Genomic DNA, 23,044 nt, shown 5'->3' on the forward strand with positions numbered 1-23,044 from the left:
GGTCCTCAACCGGCAAAAGGTGGAATGCCCTCTGTGGGCCAGGGAGTCCCTGCCTCAAGTAGAGGAGTTTAAGTATCTTGGTATCTTGTTCATGAGTGATGGCAGGTTGGAGCAAGAGATGCACAGACAGATTGGGGCTTCGTCAGCAGTAATGAGGGCACTGCTCCGGTCCGTTGTGGTGAAGAGGGAGCTGAGCTGGAAAGCAAAGCTTTCATTTTACTAGTCCATCTTCATTCCTACCCTCACTTGGGTAGTGAGCATAAGAATGAGGTCATGGATACAAGTGGCTGAAATTGGTTTCCTTCAGAGGCAGGCCAGGCTCAGCCTTGGAGATAGGGTATGTGTCACAAAGTACATGAATACTGTATATACTGTATTCCTGTACCCCGTTCATCTGGAGGGAACTTAGAGTTGAATCTCTGCTCCACCATATCAAAAGGAGTCAGCTGAAGTGGCTCGGGTATCTACTTAGGATGCCTCCTGGCCCCCTTTTATTGGAGTTTTTCTGGGCATGTCCAACTAGGAGGAGGCCACAGGGCAGACCCAGAACATGCTGGAGGGATTACATATCCCTTCTGGCCGGGGAACACCTTGTGATCCCCCAGGAAGAGCTGGAGAGTCTCATTGGGGAGCAGGATGTCTAGGTTTCTCTTCTGAATCAGTTGCCTCTACTACGCAACCTTGGATAAGCAGAAGACAATGGATGAATGGATGGATGGTTTGATTGGTCTTTGACAGATCCTCATCTTTTTATTTCTTTCTTGTCAGTCTGTCTTCTGTTTCCTGTTAGGTAGGTTATCTGTCACCTGTCAGCATCCCACCTGTTTTATCCTGTATTTGGGTAATCTTCATAATACAATGGATTGTGACAGCAAGTGCTCAACATATCTTAGAACTCTGGATGGTTTGGAATTCATTGCAGAGGATTGCTTCATGAAACCCAGCTGTGGGAATAATGAAAGTGTGCATAGCTTTCATGAAAACTGTAATAAAGCGAAACTATGACAGGTGTTATTTTATAGTTTGCATGTCCCCCAAAGGGAGATTAGATTGGTACAGTTATTAGTGAAAAAATGCTACAAAAAATAAAAACAATAATATATATAATAATAACAATAATAATGATAGTACTAATTGCCAATAATAGTAGGCAAAAAAAAGTAAAAATAAAGGGAAATCTAATAGTAGGTGTGTCCAAACGTTTTATCAATACTGAACATTTATAAATCACTTTGGATATGTTGTGTTGTTTTGATCTGGGCTGTTTCACAGTCTTGTTTGTTTTTTCACATACAGGAAGCAAAGGAAGAAGCTACACGAACGCCTAAGGCAAAGCCAGAGGAATATGAGAAAGAACAATACCAGTAGTGGTATTCGCCTCAGCCAGAAATGCTCTACTACAGGACATCAGATTTCTAATGTGCTTCTTCAAGATTTGAAGCTTATCGATGTAAGTTGCTGGTATAAAATAAAATGCAAAACTTGAATCTGCACTAATGAAAATTCTCAATCTTTCTTTACCTTTTTGATAGCCATGTAATGGAATGATGATGCAGTGTGCAACTGAAGACTCCGAAACAACCTTCCCCACAAGCAAATATGCTTCTTCACATGATCCCACCACATTCACCCACATCTCCAGCCAAAGGTAGAACAAACATTACTTTTTGTTATGGTTGCTCTAGCAAATTTGACTTGGTTTAATTTTTTTCTACTAACACTACAAAAAAACTGATGTAATTAAACTTGTTCCTCAAACAATTTCTGTGTTAACTTTTGTGGCAAAGAACACAAAGCAAAGAACTGACATGGGTAATAAGTGGTACTGACAAAGCTTCTCCTTTTATGGAAACCTGTGTGAAACACAGGTCCTGTGACACAGGAAGTGAATGTCTTCTATTCTTCTGTGCATGTGTAAGATACGTCTCTCAACCTGGCAATAACTTAATACAAAGACAAACTACAATCACAGTCAAATTTGTACCTACGTGAGTCCATCTTTTACAGTAGTTGAATAAGAATAACAGTAAGAAATCATATATCATCTTTACACTACCATTCAAGTTTGGGGTCACCCAGACAATTTTATGTTTTCCAGGAAAACTCACACTTTTATTTATCAAATTAATTGCAAAATTAAAAAAAATATAGTCAAGACATTGACAAGATTAGAAATAATGATTTTTATTTTGAAATATTAATTTTGTTCTTCAAACTTTTCTTTCTTCAAAGAATGCTCCATTTGCAGCAATTACAGCATTGCTGACCTTTGGCATTCTAGCTGTTAATTTGTTGAGGTTATCTGTAGAAATGTAGACAATTAGCAAACACAATGTACCATTAGAAGCTAGAAATGGGCCTCTATACGCCTCTATACACCTATGTAGATATTTCATTAAAAACCTAGAATAGTCATTTACCACATTAACAATGTATAGAGTGTATTTCTGATTAATTTAATGTTATTTTCATTGAAACAAACAGTGCTTTTCTTTGAAAAATAAGGACATTTCTAAGTGACCCCAAACTTTTGAACAGTAGTGTATGTATGACACATTTTCATAAGATTCAATCCATGAATCATTTTTGTTGCTGCAACCTGATTTGGATCCAAAAATACTTGCTTATTACAATAGTTCCTTTAATCCTTTTATCTTGTTACTGTCTAAAATCTCATGTTTTCTGATCAAAATATGTACTGTTTATTTATATGATTAATATATCATATAACGATACAGAGTTTCTAACATTACAAATTGATGGTAATCTGGTATCTATCTATATGTATATATTGATATATCATGTGTATATACATAAGATGAAAAATTACCATGAAATTGTTGTGGAGAGAAGAGTAGTCAGACTCGTCAAGTCAGCCTCTTATGGGGAATTTATTGAACAGATCGTCACAGAGACTTGTACATTTCAGCATACACGGAAATTCCCAATGACCTAAGTTTTGGGACAACTCTTTATACCTTTCTATATCATTCAGTGTGTGCGTGGCTCAAACCCAATCTCTATTTGGCGGCTGCTGTCTGAGGACGCTTCTGCGTCTTCGTCATTATCTAGACAGGGTTCATTCTGACCTCAACAACATGTTATTCACGCAATATGTGGGTCGAGAGTCAAGGTACAATATGTGGAGCAGAGTAAAGGCTTTGCTCTAACATTACAAATTGATGGTAATCTGGTATCTATCTATATGTATATATTTATATATCATGTGTATATACATAAAATGAAAAATTACCATGAAATTCAATTGAATCTGAAAATGAAATTAAATGAAAATGACCATGCTTTGCTTATCATATTGATAACACTCATCAAAAAGAGTTGCCAATTTGGGGCAAGACCAAACCATATTATTATGGATGGCAGGAGATTATTGCTGTCTGCTGCAGGCATCACCAAGGTTGAGTATTTTTAGATGCAACACATTACATTATAGGATTACTGTTTAAAGAAGTAATTAGTTACATTACTGTTACTTTTTGTGAAGAGTTACTTGTTATGGTACGTTTGCATTATCAAAAATAAACACAACTTTACTATTATTTGTACACCTAGGTTATAAAGTCAGACAACGGCGACCTTAGAATATAATGGTTGCTATCTCAACTATGGCTTAGTGGGCCATGATTCTTTCAGTTTGGAGGTATGAGACTATCTCCACTATGGCTTAATGGGCCATGATTATTTCAGTTATATCGCCAAATTCAAAAAAGTGGTGCCGGGACCTAGGATGGACTTTTTGGGATCTGGATTATACAGGTATTAGCCACCTATATTCTTAATTTTTTTTTGTGACAAGTCTGTAATGAGGGATTTGTTGGTTTTTCTCTTTTTTAAGAGAAACAAAAAAGTTGGCCGCTAATATAACTTTTTAATGCTTCTTAAAGGATTCCTTTTCCTTTGTCTAATCAATCATTCAAGATCAAAGAATAACACAATTTGGGGGTTTAAGAACTATTCATAGGGATCCTCTGCAACCAATATGGAGTTGAACAGTAATAACTAAATTTAGAGGTCTGGAAATCTAATGGTAAGATAAGAATTAGAAAAAAAATCTACCCATAAATTACCACAGAATTTACTTTAAAAATCAGAATTATTCTCCGAATCATTCATCAACAATCAATTATGTTGATGCAATTTTACTATTTTACATATAGGCATGTAATAAATACTGTTTAGAATATTTAAGAAAACTTCCAGCTAATTTCTGCCTAAATTCCCTAAATTCATACCAGCAAAAGCTCTAAAGTAGTTTCTGTTAAAATTTGACAGTGTAGTCCTTTATCAGAAATGAGATGTTACTTCCCAGTTTTCAGGTATCCATCAATTCATCCATCCATCATCTACCACTTATCCGGGGGTCGGGTCGTGGAGGCAGCAGCTTTAACAGAGAAACCCAGACATCCCTGTACCCGGCCACTTCCTCCAACTCTTCCGGGGGGACCCCGAGGCGTTCCCACGCCAGCCAAAAGACATAGTCCCTCCAACGTGTCCTGGGTCTTCCCCGGGGTCTCCTCCCAGTGGGACGTGCCTGGAACACCTCACCAGGGAGGGGTCCAGGGGGCATCCTAACCAGATGCCACCTCATCTGACTCCTCTCAATGCGGAGGAGCAGCGGTTCTACTCTGAGCCCCTCCCGGATGACTGAGCTTCTCACCCTATCTCTAAGGGAGGCCCAGACACCCTGCGGAGGAAACCCATTTCGGCCGCTTGTATTCACAATCCCGTTCTTTCAGTCACTACCCACAACTTGTGACCATAGGTGAGTAGGTGAGGATGGGAACGTAGATTGACCAGTAAATACAGAGCTTCGCCTTTTGGCTCAGTTCCTTCTTCACAACGACGAGTCGGTGCAGAGCCCGCAGCACTGCAGACGCTGCCCCGATCCGCCCGTCAGTCTCACGCTCCATTCGTCCCTCACTCGTGAACAAGACCCCGAGATACTTGAACTCCTCCACTTGGGGAAGGATCTCATTCCCGACCCGGAGAGAGCATTCCACCTTCTTCTGGCTGAGAACCATAGTCTCGGATTTGGAGGTGCTGATTCTCATCCCAGCCGCTTCACACTCGGCTGCAAATCGCTCTAGTGAGAGCTGAAGGTCACAACCCGACGACACTAACAGAACCACATCATCCGCAAAAAAGCAGAGACCCGATTCTGAGGTCGCCAAATCAGACTCCCTCAGCGCCCTGGCTGCGCCTAGAAATTCTGTCCATAAGTTAGAAACCGAATCGGTGACAAAGGGCAGCCCTGACGGAGTCCAACCCTCACCGGAAACGTGTCCGACTTACTGCCGGCAATGCGGACCAAACGCTGACACCGGTCATACAGAGACCGAACGGCCCCTATCAAGGGGTCCGGCACTCCATACTCCCGGAGCACCCCCCACAGGATTCCCTGAGGGACACGTTCGAACGCTTTTTCGTTGGGCGAACCCTCCAGGATCCTGCCGAGGGTATTGAGCTGGTCCACTGTTACATGTCCATGAAAACCACACTGCACTATCCGACGGATCCTCCTCTCCAGTACCCCCGAATAGACCTTACCAGGGAGGCTGAGGAATGTGATACCCCTGTAGTTGGAACAGACCCTCCGGTCCCCCTTTTTAAAGGAGCCTTGCCACCGAGGAGCTTTTTGACCACCTCGGCAACCTCAGCCCCAGAAATGGGAGGCCCTGTCTCCGAGCTCTCAGACTCTGCCTCCTCCGAGCGTATGTCGGAAGGATTGAGGAGGTCCTCGAAGTATTTCCCCCACCGACTCACAACGTCCCCAGTTGAGGTCAGCAAAGCTCCGTCCCCACTATACACAGTGTTGAATGTGAGCCGCTTCCTCCCCGAGACACCAGATGGTGGACAAGAATCTCTTCCAGGCTGTCCGGAAGTCGTTCTCCATGGTCTCACCGAACTCCTCCCAGGCCCGAGTTTTCGCCTCAGCAACCGCCGAGGCCACGACCCGCTTGGCCTGACGGTACCCATCAGCTGCTTCCAGGGTCCCACTGGCCAAAAAGGCCCGATAGGACTCCTTCTTCAGCTTGATGGCTTCCCTCACCACTGGTGTCCACCAGCGGGTTCGGGGGTTGCCGCCACGACAGGCACCGACCACCTTACTGCCACAGCTGCGGTCAGTCGCCTTGACAATGGAGGCACGGAACATAGCCCATTCGGACTCAATGACCCCCACCTTCTCCGGGATATGGTTGAAGCTCTGCCGGAGGTGAGAGTTAAAGCTCCTCCTGATGGAGGATTCTGACAAACATTCCCAGCAGACCCTCACAATACGTTTGGGCCTGCCAGGTCTGATTGGCATCCTCCCCCACCAGCAGAGCCAACTCACCACCAGGTGGTGATCAGTTGACAGCTTCGACCCTCTCTTCACCCGAGTGTCCAGGACATACGGCCGCAAGTCCAACGATACAACCACAAAGCCAATCATCGAACTGCGGCCAAGGGTGTCCTGGTGCCAAGTGCAAATATGGACACCCTTATGCCTGAACATGGTGTTCGTTATGGACAGTCCATGACTGGCACAGAAGTCCAACAACATAACACCACTCTGATTCAGATCGGGGGGGCCGTTCCTCCCAATGACACCCTTCCAGGTCTCACTGTCATTGCCCACATGAGCATTCACGTCAAGTCCCCCAGCAGAATGAGGGAGTCTCCAGTAGGACCATTCTCCAGTGCCTCCTTCAGGGACTCCAAAAAGGGTGGGTACTCTGAACTGCTGTTTGGCGCATAAGCACAAACAACAGTCAGGACCCGTCCCCCCACCCGAAGGCGGAGGGAGGCTACCCTCTCGTAAACCCCAATGTACAGGCACACAGCCGGGGGGCAATAAATATACCCACACCCGCTCTGCGCCTCTCACCACGGACAACTCCAGAGTGAACGAGAGTCCAACCCCTCTCAAGAGGACTGGTTCCAGAGCCGTGCGTCGAGGTGAGTCTGACTATAACTAGCCGGAAACGCTCAGCCTCGCGCCCCAGCTCCGGCTCCTTCCCCAACAAAGAGGTGACATTCCACGTCCCGAGAGCTAGCTTCAGTAGCCGAGGATCAGACCGCCAAGGCCTCCGCCTTTGGCTGCTACCCAGCTCACATTGCACCCAACCCCCTTGGCCCCTCCCATGGGTGGTGAGCCCATCGGAAGGGGGACCCACGTCATGAGTTTGGGCTATGCCCGACCGAGCCCCAAGGGAACAGGACCGGCCATCAGGCGCTCGCTGCCGGGCCCTACCAACCGGTCCTGGCTACAAGGGGAGGCCCCGGTGACCCACATCCGGGCAAGGGATGACGCCGTCCAAATTTATTTTTCATCATAAGGGGTCTTTTGAGATGTTCTTTGTCTGGTCCGTCATCTAGGATCTGTTTGCCTTGGGTGACCCTATCAGGGGCTTGAAGCCCCGGGCAACATAGCTCCCAGACTCATTGGGGCACGCAAACTCCCCCACCACGATAAGGTGACAGCTCATGGGAGAGAGTTTTCAGGTATTTTTTTGTCTAATCTATAGATTATTCTACAGATTATTCCAGATTAATTCACCGTATTTTTCGGGCTATCAAGCGCACCAAGTTATAAGGCGCAATATCAATGATTGACTGCTAACAGGTCTATTTTCATACATAAAGCGCATAGGGTTATAAGGCGCATTAAATGAAACAAAACTCAGATAAGTCTAACTTTATTCAACTCACTTGTTGTACTACGTGACTGATAGCGTTGAGTTTGAAATCTGCTTCTTAAGCATGTCTCTTAACAGGAGCCATTTTTAGGGCAGCAGGTATGGAAAATGAATGAATGAATGAATGCACACACCTTAATGTTGAAGGACAGATCGTATTACTCCGCGAGGCTCTGACTACAGTGGCCGTAATGCTCAAACCATCGAGCAGTGCAACTTCGTAGCTTTCCAAGGCCGTGCTAAAACATTTTGACAGATTTTTGAATGCCGTGTACCACATAAAATCGGTTGTAGGTCAGAAAGCACAACCAGAATTAATTCGTACATTAGGCGCACAACATTTTAAGGCGCACTGTCGATTTTCGTGAAAATTAAAGGATTTTAGGTGCGCCTTATGGTATGAAAAATACGGTATAGATAAATATAAAACAACTAACTAAATACAACTAAGTATAACATGTATGTAGTCGGCTACCACACAGAAATTACCCTAATTTCCAAGGGAATTTCTGATAGAAACTTTAGCAAACTATTCCATCTTAATTTACAACTCCTTTCTGCCTAACTTTTGTACTACAGGCCACTAAACTGGAGTGAGATGTTGCATCCCAATTTGCAGGGCGGTTTGGTCAGACATTTGCAGATTATTCCAGTTTTAATTTACAACTTGTTTCTCACTAATTTCTGTAGAACAAGCCACTAATTTGAATTGAGATGTTATACCCAATATCCAGGGATTTCCTACCAAACTTCTGGTTATCGTACCAGCTTGACTTTAAGACATTTAGATAAGGAAAATCAAGTTAGCACCAGTAAAAATTTAAGTACAAGAATGAGATAATTGTGAGAGACAGAAATAAAAAATAAAAAAACGTGTTTTTATCATCAAACTTTTTCTGTTGATCTGTACAAATTTCTCATTCATGTCCTCATGTCTCTTCATTAGTGGCAGAGATCAAGCTCATTAAGTCCATCCTTGTCATTCGGTTTATTCACTGCTTAAATTCTGCTTACATTTTTCCTGCTGGATTTGGCTTGAACAAAAATCTTCACGGTCTGGGTTGTAGATGTGCAGGTACTGTATGTAGAGCATCTTGGATACCGTAATGGTGTTGATAAGCCTAGCAGACAAAAAAGGTGTGCCATAAGTTCAAGCTGGCACATTATAGTCCTAAAGAAAGGTTTCACACTACAAAATTTTAAGCAAGATTTTCATGTCACAGACAAAAGTTAGTAGTCGCTAACATTATTCCAGAACTGTGGCAACTCCATGATAGGATTGGTGGTCAACGATTGCTGCAACAATTCAACAATTCTGTCCAAAGATAAACCACCTCCCAGCTACTTAAATTCAACTCAGTTTTATTTCAATTGTGACAAATCACAACAAATGTCATCTCACAGCAATTGTCCAGTACAAGTCAAGCTAATAATGATCCAATTAATTATACACCAAATATACTCCAAATAATTAATTGAAATCCAAATTAGTCCTATTCATATAAAGCCAATTAAAAAAAGTGTTGTCTAACTAAGGAAACCAGCAGCTCCCATCAAAACTGCTCTTGTTTCAGTTTCATGTCCTGAGTACGAATGAGGCAACAGTGGAGAGGAAAACTCCCCTTTAACAAGAGATAACGTCAAGTGGAGCAAAACTCAGGTAGGGCAGTCATCTGCCTTGACCAGAAGGGGGTTTAGAGAGGGGGGTAAAGGGGTCAACACAAACATCATACATCAGGCCAAGGATACCTGCTAAGGAACAGAAACAGAAGTTAATGACAAAAATCATGTTAAATGTACATGGAAAGTAAAGACAACAAAGTAAGTAAAGGTGCTCAGTGTGTCACTGGTGGTCTCCCACCAGACTAGGCCAACAGCAGCCAAACTTAGATATTTTCAGGGTCAATTGAACTTCCCAAACTAGCTTGAACTAAAAGGAACGTTTTAAGCAGGGCCCTCAAGTCTCACGCATTGAGAGTGACAGTCATGCTTTTCGGTCTTTTGTCACACACTCCCGCCACAGAATGTATTAGTCACACTGAAAAAAAATGATAATATACTGTATACTGTTCTGGTGCGCCGCTATCGCTATGGAAACAGCAGGAAACAAGCACGTCTAACATGAGTCTGAGCAGACCAGTTATTAATAACAACAACAATAATAATAATGTTATTAATAAAAGACCCCCATTCCTGCGACCCGTCCAACTGACCCGCCCAACGGGGTTTTAAGATGAAAAGAGGGTGTCTTGTTACTGAACCCATACTTGCGGAAGGTTCTACAAGAGAATGGCTTTATAACTCCCATTATAGTTCAAGAAACTCTTCTTAAACAACTGAATCTGAAATCAAACAGACAAAAAATTAATTTGCACGAAATTTTCACTTATTTAAATTTGTCACAGAAAAAATATTCACCAATATGTAAATTTATTTTCACATATATAAAATTACAGAGGACCACTTCTCATCCATCATATACTTGTATTTATTTATTTTTTGCTTGTGTTAATTTTCCATTACAACCTCAAGTTAGCATTTACAACTTCTCCAATCTGCGGCTACGAGTACATAAATCTTCTCTCTAATTACTGTGTATAGTGCATTTAGTCCATTATGATTTTGAGGAGTAAATGTATTTAGATTTTATTTAGAGTTTATATTTAGATTCCTCAAGATCCATATAACGGAGTGAACGGGGACATAGATGATGCAGCCTCTAGATAAGGCATTATCTGTCTTTATTTCACCAATACTTTAAGACGAATGAATGAATGAATGCGTACTATTGCACTGTTAGTTCATAGCTGCAATGATGTTGTTGGCGGTTATCGGGAAGCTTATAGCTGTAGCTCAGGAGGAAGAGCAGTCGCCCACCAATCGGAAGGTCGGTGGTTTGACTCTGGCTTCCCCAGGCTACATGTCGAAGCGTCCTTGGGCAAGATACTGAACCCCACGTTGCCTCCCAGTGTATCACTGGGGTATGAATGTGTGTATGAATGATTAGAAAAAAAAAGCACGTAGTTAAGAATCTTAAGACATGCTGTATGAGTGTGTGTGAGTGGGGTGAATGCGGCATGTAGTGAAGCGCTTTGAGTGGTCAGTTAGACTAGAAAAGCGCTGTACAAGTACAAGTCCATTTACCATTTATAGAGGGCTTTCTACACACTCGTCTACTGGGATGACATCATCGACGCACGCTGCTGCAGCACAGCTCATCCACTCTGGTAAGGACGTCCATCGTACTCAAAGTTGTCGTCCACATCGTCAAAATCTGATAAATATCCTGCCATGTTGCACAAAACTATCAGTAGCAAACTACGTGTGAAGTTAGCCGACTGTCACAGAACACGGAGTGAATAAGCTGTGCTGCACCGGCGCTGCAGTAGCTGCTGTGGCTGCTGCTAAATTCAGGTTCTCTTCCTCGTCCCTTAATTATGGTGTGCCACAAGGGTCGCTTTTGGGGCCTTTGTTTATTTTATATCTGCTCCCTCTTCAGCATATCTTAAATTATTTTAAGGACATCTCTAATCACACCTATGCAGTTGATATTCAGTTATATATTTCGTTTAAACCCAATAATGTTTTTAAGGTACAGATCTTGCTCAGATGCTTAGATTCTATCAGAAGTTGGATGGCTCATGATTTTCTTCAACTTAATGATAGGAAAACTGAAGTCCTTGTCTGTGCCCCTGACAGATTTTTACCAAAGATAATGGAGACTCTCAGCCCGCTCGCCTCATTTGCCTAACCCTCAATTAAAAACCTTGGGGTAATTCTTGACTCAGCGTTGACTTTGGATGTTCATGTTAAATCACTGGTTCGCTCTGTTTTTATCATTTAAAAAAATCCTACCAAGCTAAGTCCCACTGTGTCAAGCTCAGAGTGGAAATTATCATTCATGCTTTTATTTCATCATGCCTAGATTCCTGCATGATGAAGCATGCAGGAATAAAATTATTTTATATTCTGAAAAAAAAAATACTGGAACGTCTTCAGGTTGTGCAGGACATTGCTTCGAGGCTTCTAACAAAATCTTCAAAGTGTTCTCATGTCACTCCCTGTCCACTACAGAGTACATTTCAAATTTTTGGTTTTAACATTTAGAGCTCTACATGGACAGGCAACAACTTACATCACAGAACTTTTGCAGCCATACCTTGCCAGTGGATCCCTGAGGTCATGTGAACTAAAGGTGACAGAGCCTTTGCCACAGTGGCTCCCATCCTCTGGAACTATAAAACAAAGACTGAAACAAAACTAACAGTCTTGTTTAGCAGTGTCACCACAACCTCTTGACAGTAAAGAGTCACTGCTGAGGGTTCAGTTGAAAATATCAGTGGCTCCACTGCCGTTTGCAGTTTTTCTATAGAAGTCCTGTACTTTCAGGACAAACATTCCACATGAGATGACCTTGTAACCTCTCATTCTGATGAAGGCCCTAATTCAATTCTATTCAGTTTTATTAATAATGCGTCAAATCACAACATTTGTCATCTCAGGGCACGTCATACAGTCCAATAATACAGTGAAGAAAGGTGTGACATAAGAGTGGAACTCCATGACTTACTCTGGTGTGTGAGGAAGATTCTTCATTTACAAGAACAAACTGGATTCTATCAGATAAATATGACTTAAACCAGCCTAATGCAGTTCCTTTAATAACATGTTCAAGTCTCTGTAACAGAATGCTGTGATCGATCGTATCAAATGCAGCACTGAGATCCAACAGGACAAGCACAGAAACAAGTCCGCTATCAGAAGCTAACAGGAGATCATTGGTAACTTTCACCAGTGCTGTTTCTGTGCTATGATGCACTCTGAATCCTGACTGAAACTCTTCAAACAGATTATTTCTATGTAAATGATCACAAAGTTGAACTGCAACTATTTTTTCAAGAACTTTAGACGAAAAAGGGAGATGGGATATAGGTTGATAATTAGCCAACACTTCTGAATCAAGAGTAGGTTTTTTAAGTAAAGGTTTAATTACAGCAACCTTAAAAGTCTGAGGTACATATCCTGTCAACAAAGACCGATTGATCAAATCCAATATGGAAGTATTGATTAAGGGGAAAACCTCCTTGAACAGTCTGGTTGGGATTGGGTCTAAAATACAAGTTGATGGTTTAGAAGAGACTATTGCTGTTGTTAGCTCAGAGAGATCAACTGGGCAGAAGCCGTCTAAATACCTCTTCTGACTGATTACCTTCCTTGTCAGAGGGGCAACATTGTCCAGTGTTGTACGCTTTGAAACTATAGTGCTGTCAAGAAGACAGTCAAGTTTTTTTTTCCTCTGTAATATTTGCACATGGCAGTGAAGAAAAGGTTAATGGAATTAACTCTTTAAATCTAGTTACAGCATTCTCTTATAGACACCTGCTAAATGTAAATTTCTTCTCAGAAGTTGTATAGTGAAGTAATGTAAACTTAAAGATTATCAAAAAATGGTCAGATAAGACAGGGTTACGTTACAAGGGTATGATTAAGGCAGTGAGTAGGTCTGTGGACACTTTGAGAAAATCCAATAGATTCTAATATAGAATTAAAGTCAATATTTAGGCTGTCATTTTCAACATCTACATGAATATTAAAGTCACCCACTACAATGACTTTATCTGTACTCAGCACTAACTGGGATAAAAACTCTGAGAATTCAGACAGAAACTCAGAATAAGGGCCAGGTGGACGATACACAACAACAAACACAAGAGGTTTTTGTGATTTCCACTTTGGGAAAAACTGAGAATCAGAGATTCAAAAGAGCTAAAACTAATCTTGGATCTAGGACTGATTAGTAACCCTGATCTGAAGATAGCTGCCACTCCTCCTCCTCTGCCTGTGGTTGGAGGAACGTGAACATTTAAATAGTCAGAGGGAGTTGATTCATTAATGCTAACATGATCCTCCTGCTGCAGCCAGGTTTCTGTAAGACAAAATATATCAATATGATGATCACAGATCAGATCATTCACTAACAGAGACTTGGAATGGAGAGACCTAATATTCAGCAAACCACATTTAATAATTTATTTATTTTTTGTTCAGTTAAAGTTCTGGATTTACTCCTCTTGGGTTTATCTATTTAATTTAATTTGGGTGGTGTGGGAGCAGACACAGTTATTTTAGGGTTTTGGGGAGGTAGCAGCAGGTGGGAAGCTGCAGAGAAGTGTGTAAGACTACAACTCTGCGTCCTGGTCTCATCCCTGGGTTGTCATGTTTTTGGGTGACATATAAATAAATTTGTCCATATTTCTTGAAATGAGATCCGCTCCTTCCAAAGTGGGATGGATGCCGTCTCTCCTCATCAGACCAGGTTTTCTCCAGAAAGATTGACAATTTGTATGTAGCCCACATTGTTTGCTGGACACCATCTATGGTTTGACTATGGTCGCTGGTGTCTCTAATGCCACATTTCCTACTATAGAGCTGCCAATTACCAGGGTTTTGTCCTCAGCGGATGTGTCGCTGAGTGGGGAAAATCTATTTGAAATGTGGAGAAGTTGATGGTGAACCACAGGCTTTAGGGATATGCCTCCTCTTCCTGACAGGCACCCAGCCAGTCTGGGGTCCCGGCTGCTAAAGGTCGGCTAACAGGGTAAAGTACGCTAGGTGGCTCTGCACTGACTAAGGGGACCTGGCTAGCTATCGGGTAGTTTTCAATGGTGCAGTGCTGAGCTTCCATTTCAGATAACCTCGCCTCCAAAACTACAAAAAGGCTACAGTTGTTACATGGACCATTATTGCTAAAAGAGGCAGAGGAGTAACTAAACATCTGACACAGAGTAAGTGAAAGCAGGAGATGGAGGGAGAGAACTGATAGCCATGTTAAGCTAGAGAACCAGACACTGCTAAAAAGTGAAAATAAACACCAAAGATCTGTAGGAGTGAGTGTTAGAAAAGAACAAGTACGCAATAGAGTTAACTATGCAAAAATGTGTAACTTATAAGTCGAAATTGAGTGATTTTTAAGTTCAGTGACACATGTGACTACAACAACCCACTCTGCTTATAAACTGATACTCCCCACCATCTAGTTCAGAACGGAAGAAGCCTTTCGGATGAGGGATGAAACGTCTTCAAGATCTCAAAAGATGTCCAGTTGTCCTTATTTAAGCTCCTATGATTACCATGATCTGGATGACTGAGAATCTTCATCTGCAAATAGTATTAGTTAATCTAAAAAATGTGAATATAAAGTTAAGCTACATACACTTTTCATAAAAGGGGGGTAGGTCAAATCAGACAATGATTGTCCTGCTGGAGATAAGGGAGGGGCTACAGCTGTTGGTGGAGAGGATTCTGATGCTGGAACAGAAGGTATTGAATGGGTTATGTTTATGTTTATGCATTTAGCAGACGCTTTTATCCAAAGCGACTTACAAATGAAGATATAACAGCTTTATATAAAGCTAACAATAAACTACATAGAAGGAACCCACTAGTCCGACTCTGTCAGAGGTGACAGAGTAGAGATAGGGTGCAGGCATAGAAGGAAAGTACAGAAAGATAAAGTGCAGAGATAGAGGGGGTAGGGAAGTACAAGGTAAGTGCTGGGATAGGAGATGCTCTCTGCAGAGCTGGGTTTTCAGGAGCTTCTTGAAGATAGACAGGGACGCCCCTGTTCTGGTAGCACTCAGTAGGTCATTCCACCATCGTGGACGACACATGAAAAGAGTTTGGATTGTCTTAAGCATGGTGTAGGCACTGTTAGATGACAATCCTGCGATGAACGGAGGGACCCAGTTGGGACATAAGCCTTTGCAAGAGCATTCAAATAGATGGGAGCCGTTCCATTAAGCACTTTGTAGCTAACATCAGTGACTTGAATTTGATGCAGGCGGCTAAGGGCAGCCAGAGGAGCTCAATGAACAGAGGGGTGACGTGTGCTCTTTTAGGCTGATTCAAGACCAGACGCGCCGCCGCGTTCTGGACCATCTGCAGAGGTTTCACAGCACAGGCTGGGAGACCAGTTAGGAGAATATTGCAGTAGACAAGGCGGGAGATGACCATGGCCTGCACCAGGAGTTGGGGGGCATGTTGGGTTAGGTATGGTCTGATCTTTCTTATGTTTAGCAATGCAAAGCGGCATGAACAAGCAACCGAGGTAACGTGATCTTTGAAGGTTAGTTGGTCATCAATCATGACACCCAAGTTTCTAGCTACTGTTGATGGAGCAAGAGATAGGGATTCAGTTTGGATGCGGATGCTGTGGTGTTTGGTTGGTTTGGCTGGGATGACAAGCAGTTCAGTTTTTGGGAGGTTAAGTTGGAGGTGATGGGCTTTCATCCATGTTGATATGTCAGAGAGACAGTCTGAGGTTTGTGCTGAGACCGTGTGGTCGTCAGGTGGGAATGGCAGATAGAGCTGGGTATCATCAGCATAACATTGGTATGAGAAGCCATGTGATCGGATGATCTGGCCCAGTGAGGTGGTGTATATGGCAAAGAGAAGAGGTCCGAGTACTGAACCTTGGGGGACCCCTGTGGCGAGGTGGTGCGCTGCAGAAGTGTGACCAAGCCAGGATACTTTGAATGACCGACCAGTGAGGTATGATTCAAACCAGGAGTGTGCTCTCCCTGTGATGCCCATGCTGGAGAGTATGGACAAAAGGATACTGTGGTTGACAGTGTCAAATGCAGTCGATAAGTCGAGAAGGATAAGTACAGAGGACTTAGCTGTCGCTCTGGCTTCTTTTAAGGCTTCTGTCACAGCTAACAGAGCCGTTTCGGTGGAGTATCCACTTTTAAACCTAGATTGGTTTGGATCAAGGAGGTTGTTATGTGAGAGGTAATCAGTGACCTGCTTAAAGACGCCCTTTCAATGATCTTGCATCGTCACCGCGGGAAAGCGGAAAACCTGTACTGGATTGTAGTGCTGCTGAACTGGATTGTGTGTCTATCCTTGCCTTCATCTGCATAAACACCCAGCTCTTTGTTACCCCAGTGTTTTGCAACGATGGGGGCGAAATTGTATGGATGGAGTAGTGTTTCCGGTGAGGGTTGGACTCCGTCAGGGCTGTCCTTTGTCACCGATTGTGTTCATAATTTTAATGGACAAAATTTCTGTACGAATGGAGCGGGAGATTGACAGGCAGATCGATGCGGCGTCCGCAGTGATGCGGGCTCTGCACCGACCCGTCGTGGTGAAGAATGTATAGCAGACACACGAGGGTAATGTGATTTATAAGGATGTGATTTATAAGGATTTATCCGAAAGTTCTCACTATCTGAATAAGCCTTATTTAACCTCATTTTGGGCACCACCTTCAATCGAAGGAAAAAAAACAGAATCTTATGATTCTAGTTTGTTAAATTAATAATTCATTATTAATGAATAATTAAGAAATTTCAGTCTCTTATTCGCTGCTCATGAATTCTCGTTTTGTTGGACTCACAAATGCGTAAAGAACACATACACAAAAAACGGTTGATTTTATATGTGTGTATATATGAACCATTTATTAACATGACATGACCAAAGACATGAACCTTAAGACAACAGTAAAAATGCTTTGAATATGGATGATTATATAAGAAACACTTAGTGAATTGAAAAGAACTAAGGGGAGGTAGTGGATGGATACCAAAATTATTCAAATAGCTGGGTTGGTTGCTATTTGAATTTAGAAGGCTAACCACTTGGATTATTTTATCATTTTAACAGTGAATTCTCTTAACACCCACTGCATACCATCTGTAATGTAAGAACAGGGCAGATCTTACTTGACAAACTTTCCTGTTAAGTCAGCTCCGAACCACAGGTAAACGCCAGCTGGTCCAACTGGGTCTCTGTCGGTTCCACGTCTCGCGACCTTCGTTGTGGTTGACTTTCATTAAAGTGGCTTGGACCGGTTGCTCTCCTGCGCCGGAGGGGCTTCTGGTCGCTCAGAAGATGAACGGGTGGTGTGTCTGAATTCACCGCAAATAATGATAAAACTGTCCATGGGTCGAGTTGGTTTTGGTTGCTGACCAACTCTGATGAGGTGAACTTAAATTCACCACAGATTGACAAGCTTAATGCTGGCTCTCTTGGTGAGCAAAACTAGGTGAGGATGCGTGCAGAGGCAGAGTTTAAAAACGTGCTATAGAGAGGAGACAGGATGAACAAAAACGCAAAATGTATCTTTCTACTACATTCTTCTCTTTCTGTCTTTGTTCGGACCTTCTTCTTCCATCTCATCTTCCTCTCCTGCCATTTTCAAAGACTCTTTGCCAGACTCTCATTCCATCAATCTTACAACTCTCTGCTCTTCATGATAATCTTGATTCTTCCTCTATTCTGACTTTGCGTCGGTTTCTGGAGTTTGATTCACGTAGGCGGGGCATGACGTAGGCTTACGCTACACTTTCAGCCAATGGTATGCCTGAAACTGTTGTGACGTCTGCCTGGGCGTATTTTGTAAGACAACCCATTCTGGCTTATGAGCCTGCAACGAGGGTGCCACAAAGCAGCTAGACTCCTCCATTCCTCTGTCTCATAAACATTTGTTCAGAGGATTCTAAAAACACCATAACTTGTTAAGATATAACGGTTAAAGATATAGCATAAACTTATGATATAAATAAAATTCAGATGGATATCTGTAAAGTTATGACATATGAATAATGAACCAAACAATGTTATCTTCCTGTGTTAAACATGGAATACAATAAGAAACAGCAGGAAACATTGGTTAACAGTTACATTATTTCACATAAATGTCACATGTCATATAAAATTTGTTGACTTCATTTTGGGTTTAACTGTTCAGTACTACGGACCACTCGGGGGCAATGTGACTCCATAAGCTGATTAGTCATTTTCCAAAATAATGACTTCGGTATCCTTCCACGTACAATTGTGAAAAAGGTATTAAAATGCAGCTTGTGATATCACTGACAACATGAAATAACTTGTACAAAGATATAAAGCACATTTAATACAGTTTCAAGATTCAGCTGAAAGTGAATCTGGGTGAGGTTATTTCAAAGGTTCCATGAGGCATCTGCTTCTGGTTTGCATCAGAGTCAGGGCAAATGTCACCTTTCGTTTACTTTGACCCAGATAAGATCAGAAGTGTCTTGTTCTGGTTTTCTCCAATACTCTCCTGAGAGGGTCCGTTGTTTGTTCAGCTTAGTTAGCACTAAGTCATTAATGCATTCACCTACATTTATGGCACAGGTCTGTGGAAAGAGGGGCTGAGAAACTCCCCCAAAATGCTTTCATGGGCAAAGGTTGTTGTAAACCTGAGGATCTCTGGTCCTTACACACGAACATCTCCACACCAGAATGTGAGAGATTTCCAAAGTCTTAAGTTTGAATTAAATTCTACACTTAAGTTCGCTCCAGATGAAACCAAAATTGAACTTTTTGGCTGTCATTCTACACTCCATGTTTGGAGAATAAATGGCACTGCCCAACACCCCAAGAACACCATACCAACAGTTAAGGTTGGGGATGAAAGCATCATGGTGTGGGGATGCTTTTAAGCAAATGGTACTGGCAGACTTCATATTATTGAAGGCAGGATAAATGGAAAAATATACTGGGACATTCTTTATAAAAATCTATAAAAATCTTTTCCATCTACTAGAAAGCTGAAAATGAGAAGAGGGTGGACATTTCAGCAAAACAATGATACCAAGAACAAGGCCAAGGAAACAATAAATTTGTTTTTAAAAAGAGAAGAAAGAAAATCAAGTTACTAGAATGGCTCAGTCATTCACCCACTTTAAATCCAACTAAAAATCTATGGAGAGAACTGAAGATCAGAGTTCCTAAAATAGGCCCCAAGAACCTTTGAAGACAGTTTGTGTGGAAGAATGCGCCAGAATCACTCCTGAACAATACAGTCTCTCCATATGGGAGGTGTCTAGAAGCTGTAATTACCAACAAAGGCTTTTCTAGAAAGTATTACATAAAGTGTTTTAAATACTTATTTAACTTTTTTTCTTTTAGCTCAACTAGTTTAGTTAAGTGTTCTGATTTTTTTGTATGGACTTAATACTTGGCTTGAGAGCAACATCTGGAGTAAATTTTATGTCAATAGCCCACTTAGAAATACCTTTCCTGAAAAAAATGTTGATGTGTCAAATATTCTCCCTGCTGTATATAAATATATACCATGTAGATTGTATAAACACAAATAAAAGTGAAGACTAAAAGGACAAAAAAATTAAAAATATAACCTTGTAACAGGTTCCTGATTTGCATTGTCGTTATTAGGGTGGGTTGTTTTACATGTCCATGCTCTCCCCATTCCATGGTACATATCCATTCTAACCACAAAAATAGATCAATAAATTAGAAATAACTACATAATAAATTAATTTGGTTTATGAGAAGTGTGAGCAAACTGAAAAAAAATACTCTAATTTGACCTGTATCAACTATGATCAAGAGGCTTGTCTAAAATATATCTCCATGTAAATAACTCCCTCCCTGTCTCTACAGCTGGAGTGATGACTGGAGTGTTCTGTCAGATACTGAGTCATTCTCTGTGATGTCATTGGCGGAGAATAGCCAACATGCCACACCAGGCGTCCGGGGTCGTCTGAATGCCACAGGTGGCACCAGTGATCTAAGTGCTTATTCAGAGAATCGCAGAGAGACACCCAGCTCCAACAGGAGTTGCCTTAAAGTTCAAGGTAATTGATTCAGCATAAATTTGTGTGACAGGAAAAAACAAGGAGCATGAAACTGACATGGCTTGGATGTAAATTCAACAGTTCACAATTGGTTTGAATTAGCCAAGAACAAATATTTGTTTTTATAGCTGCTTACCAAAATGTATCCAGAAAAAGTTATACGCTTAACTTAATTGTCTAGTTATATAGTTACTCTAGATGGTATTTCCTTGGCTTCTAGTTCTACAGTGAGGTTCCTTGGAGTTATTTTTGACCAGAATTGATCATTTGACGCACATATAAAACTGGTTTCTACGACTGCCTTCTTTCACCTTCGTAATATTGCTAAAATCAGGAACATCCTGTCTCAGGGTGATGCAGAGAAACTAGTTCATGCATTTGTTACTTCAGGATTGGACTACTGTAATTCTTTATTATTGGGCTGTCCCACATATTCTCTGAAAAGCCTCCAGCTGATCCAAAATGCTGCAGCCAGAGTTCTGATGAGAACTAACAGGAGAGATCATGTTTCTCCAGTTTTAGCTTCTCTTCATTGGCTCCCTGTTAAATTCAGAATAGAATTTAAGATTCTTCTCCTCACATATAAAGCTCTTAATGACCGAGCTCCATCATATCTTAAAGATCTCATTGTAAGGTATTTTCCTAACAGAGCACTTCCCTCCCAAACTGCAGGTTTACTTGTTGTTCCCAGAGTTTCTAAAAGTAGAATTCAGTTATCAGGCCCCTCTCTTGTGGAATAAGCTGCCAGTAAATGTCCGGGAAGCAGACACCCTTTCCACTTTTAAGATTAGGCTTAAAACTTTCCTTTTTGATAAAGCTTATAGTTAGGGATGGCTCAGGTGATCCTGAAACATCCCATAGTTAAGCTGCTATAGGCTTAGACTACTGGGGGACCTCATCTGTCACACCTTTCCTCAATTGAATTGAATTGAATTAACATAGATTGAAATTGCAGACCCTCTGCTTTAATTTTAGGATTTTCACATCCAAATTGAAGGAAGGTTTTAATGATATCACCTTTTTATATGTATTTTTTATTTAGTTAGATGTGATTGGACAGTTTACTGCATACATTTTTCGTAGACATTTGCACTATTCCTTTATTAGTTCTTCATCAGTTGAAAAGTCTTGAGTTAAGTCCAAAGGTCTTTGAACTCTTTGGGCCATATGTGCTTCGACTTTTTTTTTTTAAATCTTTGTAGTCATGCACTTAGAAGTCTTTTTAAGACTTCTCTGAGTTTTCAACCATACAAACTTATGTGAACTTGCTGGAGTATCCACTTTTGAGATGATTGGCAACTGCCTTCATTTTTTTCCACCTGTGAATGAGCTTTGTCATTGTTGAGTAATAGATACCAAATTGTTTAGAAATGTCTTGAAACTCTTCCCAGATGGATGGGCAGCAACAATGGCTATAGTACTCGAGACTGGACTGGCGGTCTTATCAAGTAATCAACCACATCTTTAGTAGTCTTTATTCGGTCTTGAACAAAGTGTACTTGGAGTCTTTTTATTCCAAGGATGTCACCAAAATATCCATCGGCTGCCAGATTGTGAACAAAAAAGCATTCAAAGTTAAAACTTTAGAAAATGTTGTTGGCAAAAAGTTGTGATTCGTACATCATCTTCTCCCCACTCTTATTATCTCTCACAGCACAGAGGCTTCAAAGTCCTTTATATAGTACATAAAAGCATTCAAGTCCTAAATTTAATTTAATTTGATAAATTAATCAAATGCAGTGGTTTATGTTTAGTTGTAACTCTGGGGACAGAAAACAAACCTGTTACTGAAAACTTGAGAGGTCTTGAAAGTTCATAAGGTAGTAGAAAATCCAAGATGCCCTTGGACACCAAACCATTTAAAGCTTTATGGAATAACAGCAGTATTTTAAAATCAGTTTGTTTGATGGAGAGGAAGCCAATGTAGAGACTTCAGGACTGGAGTGATATGATCCACTTTTCTGGTCTTGGTGAGGACTTGAGGAGCACTGTCTGAATAAACTGCAGCTGTCTGATCAATCTTCTAGGTAGACCTATAAATGTAAATATAAAACATGTAAATATAATACAGGGACCATCTTTTCTAAATCACTCTGACACATTAATTCTTGAAATATTCTTCAGGTGATCGTAGGCTTACTTTATACCTGACTTGGTATGGCTGTTGAAGTTGAGGTCTGAGACCATAATAACACCCAGATTTCTGGCTTGGTTTGTGATTTGCAACATTAGATACTGCAGTTGAGCACAGATTTTTAACCATTCTTCATTGGCTCCAAAGACAATGGCCTCAGTTTTGTCTCTTTTAAAATTAAGGAAATTCATCCAGTTGTTTATTTTTTCAAGGAAATTATTAAGTGTTTGAAAGGGAATATAGTGTAATGGTAATAGTGTATAGGTAATATGGTGATATAGATTTGTGTGTCATCCGCATAACTATGGTAGCATATTTAGATGCATTATTTGAGCCAATGAGAGCATGTAAATATTGAATAAAAGAGTCCCTAAAGTTGAACCTTGAGGTATTGCACATGACATTTTTGTCCACTACCTGTAGACACAAGGTAGGCTCTGTTTTTCAAATAAGATGCAAACTATTAGTGCTGTGGCAGAAAGTCCTACCAGGTTTGCCAGTCTGTGGAGCAATATGTTGTAGTCAACTGTATCAAATGCAGCACTGAGATTCAATAACACTAACCCGTAAGGATCCATGAG

At 41.3% G+C, this 23,044-nt stretch overlaps 1 protein-coding gene across 2 annotated transcripts in view; it reads left to right on the forward strand.

The window, feature by feature from the left end:
- The window catches only part of nrg1 (neuregulin 1), an 86,902-nt gene that overhangs the window by 55,065 nt on the left and 8,793 nt on the right, over positions 1-23,044 (forward strand). Inside the window, exons 5-7 of one of the 2 annotated variants that reach the window (XM_072371430.1) lie at positions 1,297-1,450; positions 1,533-1,648; positions 20,136-20,329. In XM_072371430.1, the coding sequence (XP_072227531.1) occupies positions 1,297-1,450; positions 1,533-1,648; positions 20,136-20,329 (464 nt within the window). The remainder of the gene's footprint in view (positions 1-1,296; positions 1,451-1,532; positions 1,649-20,135; positions 20,330-23,044) is intronic. The other variant, XM_072371429.1, reaches the window with a different exon arrangement.

The sequence above is a fragment of the Leuresthes tenuis genome, unplaced genomic scaffold, assembly GCF_036924035.1.
Source record: "Leuresthes tenuis unplaced genomic scaffold, fLeuTen1.0.hap1 SCAF_19, whole genome shotgun sequence".
NCBI lineage: Eukaryota > Metazoa > Chordata > Actinopteri > Atheriniformes > Atherinopsidae > Leuresthes > Leuresthes tenuis.